The 12,789-nt window shown below is 31.6% G+C and overlaps 1 protein-coding gene across 1 annotated transcript in view; it reads left to right on the forward strand.

Annotated features, from left to right (window-relative positions):
- The window catches only part of TECRL (trans-2,3-enoyl-CoA reductase like), a gene marked incomplete at both ends in the record, with an annotated part of 97,505 nt that overhangs the window by 42,280 nt on the left and 42,436 nt on the right, over positions 1-12,789 (forward strand). Inside the window, one exon of the mRNA XM_081231091.1 lies at positions 11,057-11,101. Coding sequence (XP_081087217.1) covers positions 11,057-11,101 — 45 coding nt within the window. The remainder of the gene's footprint in view (positions 1-11,056; positions 11,102-12,789) is intronic.

The raw sequence follows: 12,789 nt of genomic DNA on the forward strand, positions 1-12,789 counted from the left end.
ATTTGAAGCTATTGGGTTTGGGGAATGACAAATTAATGTAAACTTTCCTAATCCCAAAAAAGGTGAAATATCTCAATTATAAGAGCAACTATTTGTGTTTGTTTGTATATAGGTATGGCTGTGTAGGCATGTGTATATAAAGCCATATTACAAGTATATTTATTAAAATTCTTAGATTGTGTTCAGAAATTGCAATGCAATTTTCTGAAAGGGGCCTCTGATTAATAAATAAATGACTACTACTGAAAAAATTACGAATTTCATACCATTGGTATATTTGAAATCTGCAAATCACCGTAATTCTCATAACCACAGTTTAAGTCTTTGTAATTTTTAATCTAGATGCCTGCGTAGACACCTGTTGGATACATTTTCTCATATACTGACCTGCTCTAGTATCTTGTCCTTACTACTTAACTACCTCTAGCATCAGGTTCAAGCTTCTTATGGCCCAGAAGATTCTCATAATGTCCTCATACTCTGAGTGTATGTGTGTATGTTTATCTAGGTGGTGACAAAGAAAAATCTATTTAATGTATAATTTGAGGTGTGGGGTGAGGAATGTTTCCTTGGTTTTGTCCCTGTTGAAGAGCAACTGTGTTTGGACTGTGACGTTATTCATACTCTATTATTTATTTGCTCTATTTGTTTCTGTAACTCTAGGGAGTTCGTATATGATTGGTAAATAGGAGAATTATATTAGCATAGTGTGAAATTTTTAATTGTTCATACACATTTTTTATGAGCATGATCACTTTGCACCACTGAGAAACAGTAACTTACTGCAAAGTAAATAACATGAACATATGAAGAAGATGTAGGCAAATAGACACTGTATCACAGTATTTATTTCTTACCTGGCTAAATTTGCCCATGCACTCTGTCTTGGAAATGATTACGATATATTTCCCCTTTATCTTTGTTAATTTCAGCAGTCACAAATCTTTCTTACACACATCACATCTTTCAATTAGTTGTTAAGAGTTTTTGGTTATTTGCATGCATTATATCATTTAAGTCTCAAAACATCCCTAAGAGTTAGACAACTTTGTTACCCCTCCTCTATTTGTTTTCAAAAAATTTTGCTTAACATACGAGAAAAATAGGATTCAGAAAGGTAACTTGCTCAAGATAAATAAGACAACTAGTAGATTATAGTCTCAGGGTTTAAACCCAGTCAATGTCCACAGACTTTGCAATTAACTAGTAACAAGGCAATGATTCATTATACAGGGAAAAGGATTTATTATAAATAACTAATATTACATTTTTTTAAAACTATGGTGCATATCTTCTACCAATTATTCTTCAATAAGAGGCCATGTGTTTATTCGAATCTTATAAATTCACACATTCCTCTGTGCCAGGTAATCTTCTAATTTCTCTATATAGTGGTAATATAAATGACTATAGCTACTTTCCTCATGATGTTGCACAACAGTAAGGAGGAATGTATACTAAGCATCTTAATAGCTACATAAAATCATTTCAGATAGAAAGATCAAAAAGCAAGGTAATGGGAAAAAGTAACGGGGAAGTAGTACTGGGGTCTGCTCATTCTGATAGTATCAGGGAAACCAGGGCAGTGATAGCATCAGAGGAAAACCATTCAAAAACTCAGATTCAGACACAGAGAATGGAATAGTTGAATATAACAAGGTTTAGCATTTTGTAAGTAGCGAAGTAGTTAAGATCATTGATTAGGTGTGATTACAATTATGGATACTAGAATTGAGCCTAGAGAAAAACTTAAATGTGGGAGAAATAAAAAACTTATCATAGTGAAAATAGTAAGATAATTGTTGGGAAGTCCTTGGAGAATCAAAAATTATCTGAGCTAGAAATACTAAATTAAATAGGAAGGAATGGTAGTGATGATGAGGAAGTAGGATGTTGGAAATATGTGTTTTGGAGGCAATGCATTTATTGGTGAGCATGAGACTCTGGGAAAGAGTGAGAGAGTAGACAGAGAATATTTGGATGAGTAGATCAAGGAACTAAAGGACAGGGAATTTAAGTGATATTAAAATCACCTACAATGGTACAATGGTAAATGAATAGTGGTAGAGAGGTTGCTCTGAGTTAAGTCCTCAGTGACTTAGATGGAAATACCTGTGGATCATAGATGGCAACAAGAAGAAATAATGCTAGGTAGTAAAGTCTGTTGATAGGAATTACCAAAGGAGAGTGGAGAAAAAATGTTTTGGATTTAATAGCAAGGAGGATTCCTAATATACTTTAAGGCACACAATTGGGTTTGGCATAAAGAATAAATACCAGTTGAAGAATATGCAGAAAAGTTTTAACGTAAGAAGATTGAGGGATTTTTTGAGTGGAAGTTGTTGATTTAAAAGTTGTTGCCGATGACAGACTATAAATGCCCTGAAGTACATTGGAGGAGTCTGAGAAAACATGGAGAGACGGACAGTTAGGTCTGATTAGTTGTTGTACAAAGCCAAATTGGGAGAAGTATCACTCTGATGTTGGATGCTCTGAGACATCTGAACAACTAAATGATATCTAAAGTAAATGGAAGTATAGGTATAGGCATGATGATCAATCCTGGTGGTTCCGTAGAAGTATGGTGGGTAATTACATGAATAAACTGGTTATAAACTTAAACCAGGGAAGACAAAGAAATAGTTCAGTTGTGCTCTGTATGCTCTTCTTCCTGTCCCACATTTTCTTGTTTTGTGTCCTGTATTTTACTGTGAAATTGGCTTGTTACTTTATGTCTCTTGCTTTCATATTCTTTATTTTATAATTCTGAATATTTGTTTATGCAGCTTTTAAATATTTTTAGAACAATGTCTGTTTTCCTACAGAAGGATTGCTTTGTGGTTGCTGATTATACAGCATTATAACACTTTGTCTTTCTTATTTGCGAACTTTGTAATAGCAAACTCTCTAGCAGATGCATTTTCTTTTCAAGGTCAGCAAAATTATACACATTGGTTGATGCTGGTTTGAGTGTTAAAACTTGTTGTTGTTATTATTGGGTATAAGATAGGAAACTGTCCTCTTATTTTTCAGATACATAAACACTATCACACATATTTTTACTGGTTTCCTTGATTCCACTTTAGCGTTTTCACTTAATTGAGTAGGTGGCAAATATAAGACTGCAAAGAAATGGTGTACAGGGAATAAAATGGTTCATTTATTGCTAGTGAAGTACTATAAGGAAGGAATCATTTCTCACAAATAAAACAACTGATTCAACAATATTAAGTATTTTAGTACATCAAGGAAGGGTTTTGTATGATACTTGGTGTTTATTTCCAATGAAAAAAGAAAGAGAATTCATGTGTTTGCCCTTTTGTTCAGGCTTTTAGGCTTTTACTGTTTGGAAAGAGTATAAAATTACTACTAAAGCAATGTAGCTAAAGTGATAATTCAACGTATGCAGGACATTCTGTAATGCTACCATGTTTCCTATTTAGCATTCCATGGCCTGGTCAATATTTCCTGTCCCTTAATTTTGTTTTGTACACATGAGAACTTCCCATTGGAGCAGGGCTTTTGCTGGACAGGAAAGGAGAAAGTTGTGTACATCTCTGGATGCCAGAATAAGGAAAATAGTTGGCCATTATTAAGAAAAAGTTTAGATTTCCAGATGTATAAAATTTTACTAATAAAACTGCTCCAAAAATTTTAAAAACCTTTTATCAAAATCTGAGATTAACTATTATTTTTTACATCCTTCTTAAATTTTATAAGGTATTCAGAATGCTAAAATCCAAAGAATACTTTCCACTTTGTACATTATTGCTGTCCAGTATTTTGTTTTTGTATATGAATGTAAATTATTATTTATCATTATTAATTTATATATTCAAATTATATAGATATTCTGCTAACTTATATAAAACATCTACTTATGTGCTAGTTTCTTTGCTCAATATTGTTTAGCTTATCTCAACTCAGTCCTAGAATTAATTTCTTTTTCTCAAAGTTGATCCTTTAGATGTTCATCTACTAACAGACAACAAGGGTCTATTGATGGTAAGATTTGTCAGTCTAACTAATAATGTTACTATTTTATATTTCCTTTAAAAAAGTACTCCATTTGGAAGCTATTTGGACAATATCTCTTGTTGCCATCATTTTGAAATCTGTTCTCAGTCTAATTGCCCTTCATGAAATTTGAAAATATCAAAAAATGTGAGGTAATTAAAGACTCTGGATAAAATTGTATGTCTCCAGAGATTAATTTTGCTTCTTCAGGCAGTAGGGCTGGACTTTGGAACTTACAGATCCCTTGAATCCAAACAAGTATTAAGATGATTCAAAATTCAGCTTCATTCCTTGTGAGAACTTGTGTTTCTGATTTGTCCTTATTTTGTGATACTGGTTGAAAAAGTGGGCTTTTACTAGGACTTCTCCTTCTTGATTGAGAATAAAATCTGCTTTTCAGTTTTCTCAGGCTTGTGAGTCTGTGGAAAGCCTTGCTCAGCTGTCTCTTTCAATATAAGCAGATATCCTGAGAGGAATGAGGCTTCAGTTGCTGGGCTCAGCTTTGTTGGATTCCCTTTCCCCCAGATATTAGCTTCATAATACTTCATTTTTATTATTAACTCTATGGAGATTTTGATAAAATATTTTGCCATACTTTCTTAGTTGTCCTCAATAGGAAGAATTGGGTAGAACATATAGTTTACTATTGTAGTTAATGGAATTCTTTGCATATGCTTAAGGATGAATAATGTATGGAATATCATTCAATTTTCTATTTCTTTTAATGTTTTTTTATATTCTCTTATTCCTTTTAATTTTCTACTTTTTGAGTAATTTCTTCTGGTTCATCTTCCAATTGAAAAATTCTCTCTTCTGCCTCGTCTTACTGACTATACCATCATTCTATTACATTTTTATTACTATAAAATTAACTGTTTTCTATAAATTTTATTTGGTATTTTATCAAATAAAACGCTAAATGTTTATAGTGGCATATTCTTTTCTCATGTTTTTGATTCTTTATTTTACATCTTTACTCATTTTTAATAAATTTAGGTGATTAAGTTTATGAGACACTTTACATATCTGATGCTCTCTGGACTTAATCTTGGTCTTTGATCATTTATTGTATTATATGCTGCATATAAATAAAATAAAAGTCTCAGTTAAGGCTTAGAACAATCAAGGGATTGAGGAATAAGAGTGGCTACATATATTCATTTTCCTTTCCTTCACTTATTGTTTTCCTTTTACTACTCTTTGACGTGCTATTTACTGATTTAAAAGAATCAGAAAAAAAAAAAACCATGGTATATTAGAAAGTTTAGTAAATTGAGAATTGAGAGTCTTGGGTGCTAGACCAGACTTAACCATTAAATCATTGATTTAATTTAGGCAAATAATTTCATCATACTTGGCCTTATCTTTTTCATTGTTATGATTAAGAGTAGATATATTTTGAAGAATTTTACAGTATGAATATTCTATGATGAAAAATTTTATGTCTGCTTATTATACATAAAAGCATTATGCATGTTATGTGTAGTAGTTTATGCTTATTATGCCAATTATTTTTCTTAATTTAATTTACCTTAAGCAAGGATTAAAAATATATATTATTAGGATGATTGGCAAAACCTGATGCAAAGTTTCAGGTATTCATTTTTAATAATACAGAATTATTAATAAATGCTTTTTTGAGAATTGATATGTATCTTAAAAGTTTTTCAGTCCACCTCCCCACCAAATAGAGGAGTTTATGCTACATTATCTTTATATATTCGCATTACACATATCTATGAGAGGAAACCAGTGGCTAACCACTTTCAGTGAAATTCTTACCTTGCACAAATACTCTTTCTTCCAGTTAACCCTAAAGGTGTTTTTAATAGTCCTTGTCTTTATTCTGCTTAATAATTTTTCAGTATTTAAAAATTACTTTCATTTTCCCCTAAATCTTTTTCTTTAGATAAAATATATACAATGTTTCAGAATCACCTCATGAAAAGCAGCATTTCAAGACCAATCATCATGCTTGATGTTTTCAACAAATGGCCTCTTGCCTGTTATCTTTTTTTCAAAGTGTTGTGTATAGATGTATGTTCAAAACTCAGATCTGGTGTCATAGAATTTAAGCACAGGAGACTACTACCATCCCTCTTCTGGAAAATTAATTTCTTTATTTTACCTCATGCTTATAGTTCCTTTAATTTATTCCTCATTACACTCTGGTTTTATTTGCTTGCCCTACAAGATTATCCTGAAACGGGATGCCATTTGAAATGCACTTAGCAGCTACTGGTTCACAATTGTTTTTCAATTACACTTGCAGTTATTTAGTTCATTTCAGGAAGTCATTTTAGATTAAATCAAGTTGATTTCATAAGTTTTAGAGATTTTTTAAAAAATGTTTCTTTCCTATAGGATTTTAATGGCCTTCTAATTATGTTTATTTTAGCATTTATAGTATTACTCTCATTTTCTGTGGTAAGAAAAAAGTCTACTGAAGGTGAAATGCAGTGTTCTATGCTCAGAAATTTACCATCAAAACCTCTTCATCAACTATTGATGATATCCTTCCTTTATTAATTTTCATATAGAGAATGTCATTAAGAGATTTTGCATTATATTAACTTTTAGTACATATTCACATTATGCCAGACTTTATTATTCCAGATAGAATTGTAAATGTTTCCTTTGTATTAATGTCTTGTTATTCATCCATTCATATAACTATTTTTCCATTTTTTATATTTTTAACCTTAAAATGAATCTGCATTATATATATATATATATATATATATATACACATAGTCCTTTTATATGTACTTGTATTTGAAAAAAGTAAATATATATAATATATAACATATTTATATTACATATAAACACATTAATTATATATAGTTCACTTTTCAAATGGGTTATTGAAAATAACAATTAATACCCTTTAAATTTATAATGCTACATTTTGAGGCTTTATTACCTAAAGGTTTTGTTGACATGTCACATATTTATTTTTCTGAACATTTCAAATGTATTTCCTAATATCCTGTATATATCAATTATTTAGAAAATATGGGCCTTCTTTGCTTCTTCCTCTCTGGAACTGTCATCTCCCAGATTAACTCTGACTGCAACACTTGTATCTAGTGGTAGGTCACAGTGAACAATCCAGACAAATTCACTTGTTTTCTCCTACATGCAGTTATGGAATTTTGAGGCACTGAACTGAGCTGCATAGAAACTTGTACAACATTGTTTTATCTTACTTCTGCTAAACTCTTGATCACAGCCAGCTCTGCAACGCATACTCTTAAGAACTGTATTCTGTTTCTCTTTACTCTTCATCCTATCTCACTGCACCAGCCACAAAGCACCCAAGATGTAAACAACAAAAATAAATCACTGCTTTCTTTCCCCAAATGTCTCTGTGGTCCACTATGAATATTCCACCACATTAATTAAGTGGTTTCTTTAATTAATCCTTAACTGCTCTCAATTTCTCCCTTCTAGTAAGACTGGTGGTCAAGAAAATGGTAGAGGTTAGGGGGCAAGTTTTACCTAGAGTCTTATGTAAGGGAGTCAAGTTCTAGGTCATGAAGGATACTAATTATTTCTGAAAAGTTCCTCCAGTACTTTTTCTTCTAAATTTCTCCTCTCTCAGTATTAATATGACACATATGTTTCATTTAAGTATTCAATACTATATGTAATCAAGAACTATCAAGAATAATTTTAATACCTTTTAAACTATACCACACTAAATAATTTAATCTATCCATACTTTAGTCTGTATGTTGTAACTACTAATTGGCTCTATATTTTCATATACACAAAGATAGAACACATGTCATCAGTGAGTCAAGAATAAAATATTTCTCTATTGCTGACTTTTATCATTTCTAAAATTGAATATCTGGAAATATGAATGGTGCATTTCAGTTAAAATTTATACTGTTGATCAATATTCTATAAGAGGAATTCCAATCATAATAAAAATGATGGCAGTCAACATGTTCATAGGTTAAAAGAAAGTAAGGACAGGCATCTGGCATATGTACTTGAGTGTATGTAGCTTATAACATACTTTAGATGATTTATTTCCAATATAATTATATTATTGCCTTCTTCCTTTATGTTTCAAAATTTTAAAACAAATCTTTTTGAAGAAAGAAAATGTTCAAACATTTTAAATATATTTTATTTATCTTACAGGATTTAATTCAATCACTGATGCCAATTTTTATGAAAAAGCTCTATAATACAGAGCTTTAGGAAATGTATTTTATTTTATAATAAAAATACTATATATATATATATATATATATATATATATATATATATTAGATCCATATGATTCAGAATAAAGAATGAACATTAATCTTATAAAAACACAAATGTATCTCTACAATTTAAGTTATTGAAGCAAAAGTTCAAGAAACAATACTGAACCCGTCTATCCAGAGTTTATTCTAATATATGACATCCCGGCCATGGCAATCCATTTCTGCTTTATCCTATTCTATTCTATTCCTTTATATAATGTTGAGAATAACATTAATTCTATTTTTCAACTTACTAATGGGTCAAAACCAGCAGTTTAGAAAACCCTATCTTATTAAAATATATTTGAATTACATGCAGACAGTACTTATTAGGATGTTACTACATAGTGATATGAACACTTCCATTCATCAAGGATAGAACGCAAAGTCATGGCTAGAATATGACAGGAGTTACACAAGTCAAGTTCAACATCTTAAGTAATTTAAGATACTGGCAGATGCATTAGATCTACTACATAGTCATAATTCAGCTGTGAGCCAGCTGTCCAAGTTCAAATGTACTCAGCATTATTAATAATATTCTAGACCATTCATATATGCTAAAAACCCTTGTACAACATGGGTCTTTTATCCTTTATAAACTGTCTTTTTCTCTGCTGTTCTTCCAGCCTATTCCATCTCACCCCAACAATCACAGAGCACTTCAGAAAATGTATGTTTTGCTCTTTGAAAAGACTGAAACTAATCTATAGCTTTAATAGGCAGTTATTAATTCTCTTTCACTAGGACACAGTGTTCAAAGATCACAACCATTAAGTGCCAGGTTTATTTCATAAGTAGATTTATAGTTTATCCTTGTGGAGAGAGTTGGAAGGACATGGTTTTCCCTAAAGGTGTTTAGAGCTTCTAACTCCTCTGACTGATCATTGTGGATTCAGCCAGTATTGATTCATCTAGTTCATAGACAGATCTATTTGCCTAGAATGATAGAGTAAGTTTTGCATTGGCATTTCCACCATTAAAGGCATCATAAAGTGCTATTGAAAATGATGTCTTACATGAATATTGTTAAAATGGACAGAACTTGACAGCTTATGCACACCAATCATAAGTGCTCAATGACTATTTGTCAAATATAAATGGAATGTCATAAGTTTTGTCTTTTCTTCAATATCCATAATTGGAAACAATTAAAACTGTAGACATCTCTTTGCATTTGTTTCCATCATGCTTCTTTGGCAGCAGATTTTCAATATGAATAATAAAGGTAGCTATTTATAAATACTTTTAAACAGATAATGTTAACATGCATTTCAGAACAACAAATGGCTATATAAATAATAACAATTATTAGTAAATACAAAACAAAAATAAAGTATCTTTACCTACATATTTTCTAATTAAAAACAATCAAAGGTCAGAGGTAAATGTTTGTGTCTTCCTCATTTGCCTCGCTATTACTAAATTTTGTTTAGATATAATCCTAAATAGCTTTTAACTTGTGATTACAAGTTTTGACTTGTGACTTTTTTGTCCATGAGAACTTGCATGTATAGTTGTCTTTTTGCAGTAAATTTAGAAAGAATTGATCCCAATAGTCTAGTTATGCCATGTTATCATTAATTACTCTGACACTTTAGAAAGTAATGTTTTGAGAATGAAATAACAACTGTGGAATATTCTTTTGATGATATTCTTCTTTCAATTTATTTTTTATTAATTGAATGTGCTTAAAATTGTACTTCAAAGTTAAGAATTAAATTTTCAATAGAGACTTTAAAATAGTAACATAGAATTCATTTTAAGAGAAAATAATTATATTCTGGTAATTGTGAACCAACTTTTTTTTTATGGCAGTGTGTAATAAAGGTATTTTGATTTTCCTAACCAGATAGAATTTTTAGTAATCTATGTATTACTAATAATAGTGTAAGTAAAAGATACTAAAGTGATGATTCTGCTATAATTAATATGCCCATAATACTAAAAGTCAATGGTATATATTATTCTGATAGAGTGCCTTACACCTGATAGAGAAAATAACTCACTTTCACATGCTAATGTTAAATAAATCTTAAATGAAGTCATAGTTCTCCAGTTTTAAATGAAGATGTTTAAGATTATTTTTTGAAGAGTAATTTTCAAAAAGCACACAAGTCATAGGTCACTTATTTTAGAACATGTCCACAAATTGAATGCAACTATTTAAAAAGTCCTCAGATCAAAAAGCAGAAAACCACCACCCCTAAAGCTCTCATCATGCTTTCTTCCAGAACTATCCACAGTGCTTCTCAGCACCCTGCAAAGGATAACCACTATCTCCATTTCTGGCACTGGATGATCATTTTTATTCACTTCCTGAGATCTAATCTGTCTTCCAATGGAAACTATTGCTTTTTAAATGTGTTTAGGGCTTCCTGGTGGCACAGTGGTTAAGAATCCGCCTGCCAGTGCAGGGGGCACGGTTCGAGCCCTGGTCCGGGAAGATCCCACATGCCGCAGAGCCCGTGCACTACAACTACTGAGCCTGCTCTCTAGAGCCTGCAAGCCACAACTACTGAGCCCATGTACCACAACTACTGAAGCCTGTGCGCCTAGAGCCTGTGCTCTGCAAGAGAAGTCAACGCAATTAGAAGCCTGCACACCTCAACAAAGAGTAGCCCGCTCTCACCACAACTAGAGAAAGCCCCTAAGAAGTAATGAAGACCCAATGCAGCCATAAATAAATAAATACATGCATACATTTAAAAAATAAATAAATAAAATGTGTTTACACCTCTGCTTACAATTAAATGTTATTTTTCATTGAATAGGTCCAAAGTGGTACCCTTCTCGAGTGGGCCTGCAGCTAGAACGTGGTAAGAACCAATTTCACGAATCTCTTTATTTAGAGTCCCTTTCCTGTCTCAATAGATAATATTTATTTATCACTTACTAAATGGCAGGTATTGTAGTAAAAACTTTAAATATATTATCTCATTTGATCCTCCCAAAAAGGTAGTGTTCCCCTTTTATAGGCGAGGAATTTTAGCCTCACAGAAATAAATTTCACACATTCACTGTCAGTGTGTATTGGAGACAGGATTTGAACTAACATCTATCTCAAAAGCTTTTACTGCTATATTCCTGCAATCTACTGCTTCCTAATATATTCTCAGGGATACAGCTTAGCTCTGTTTCCTTTTTTTTTTTTTTTCCTATTTAAAAGCAGACTAAGGGAGGTAAGGAGGAACAGAATGAATGAATTATAGGGAAAAGTATTGTATCCATTAATAACCCTCAAGTATTTCAAATTTTCAAACCCTATTCTCCATTCAGAAAATGTATAAATATACACACTAAAGCGAATACTGCTTAGAATCATTGTTTTTGACATTGCATAAATTTGACCTTAAATTTGGACTTGTTGAAAGCTGTGGGTAGAATGTAAATTTGGGAGGGATACTCAGTTCAGGTCCATGACAGTAAATCTACAAGAGGCATCTATTAAGGAATTTCAATATCTAAATTTTTCCATTCAATCGTGAACTGCATTTTATTTTTCTGCAGTTTTTGCTTTTCCTAATATTCAGGGTATCATTTCTTAGACATCACATTCACTTAAGGACAAATGATGATTTTCTTGGATTTCTCTAAGATATTCTGTTGTTTTCATTGTTATCTTAAATATTCCATCTTTCTATGAGACTTCTATGTTGAAAACATAGGAATCCACATAATTCTTAAAAGTCACACTTTCTTAAGGCCTCACATTTTTCCAAACTTAATTGTTCAAGACAAATTCCCATCTGGCTAGAGTGTAAAAGAGAATCATTGTCTTGTTTATTTTTGCCTCTGCAGGGCATAGTATGTGCCAGGCACATAAATACCTTTCAACACACGGATACTGAAATAACATAAAATGAAATAGTGGTTTTGTTTTCTGAACTTGACTCTTATATAAAGAAAACTGAGAATGCCACAGGCGTCAATGTCAATGTCAAATGTAACTTCAATTTGAAGGACACTATATGGGACTGGGGGATTTCTGTTACTTCACCCTTTCTGGTGAATGTGACTTTTTACTTTCCCCTCACTTATATACCTGGTTGAGTGTTCCAGGGTGTGATCTGAATAAAGTATAACCCTCCAAGTGTTCTTTGATAAGAATATGATGGCATATTTTTAAAAATGAATCAATTCATTTAGCAATACAAGCAGGACATGGTGCAAAGAAGAGGTTATTTACAGTAATGCAGAATTTTAAACCTGCCTCTTCTACTTATCTTTAGAGTCTTCTTTTATAAAGTAGAGCTAATAAAGAACTTAACTTATGTTTTTTTTGTGGGGGGGTGGGGAGGTTTGTAAATATTAAATAAGATTATGTTTATAAAATGCTATAATGAGTTGTACGTGGTAGATGCTTCATTGAACATAGTTGTAACTACTAATATTAAGGAAAAAGACTTAATACAAAAACAAAGCAAGGCATGAATATTTACATTATAGTTGCTGCCAGAATATATTTGCCAGAATGATTGCACTATAAGTAATGACGCCATGTGAA

Source organism: Mesoplodon bidens, assembly GCF_964165515.1.
Source record: "Mesoplodon bidens genome assembly, chromosome: 1".
NCBI lineage: Eukaryota > Metazoa > Chordata > Mammalia > Artiodactyla > Ziphiidae > Mesoplodon > Mesoplodon bidens.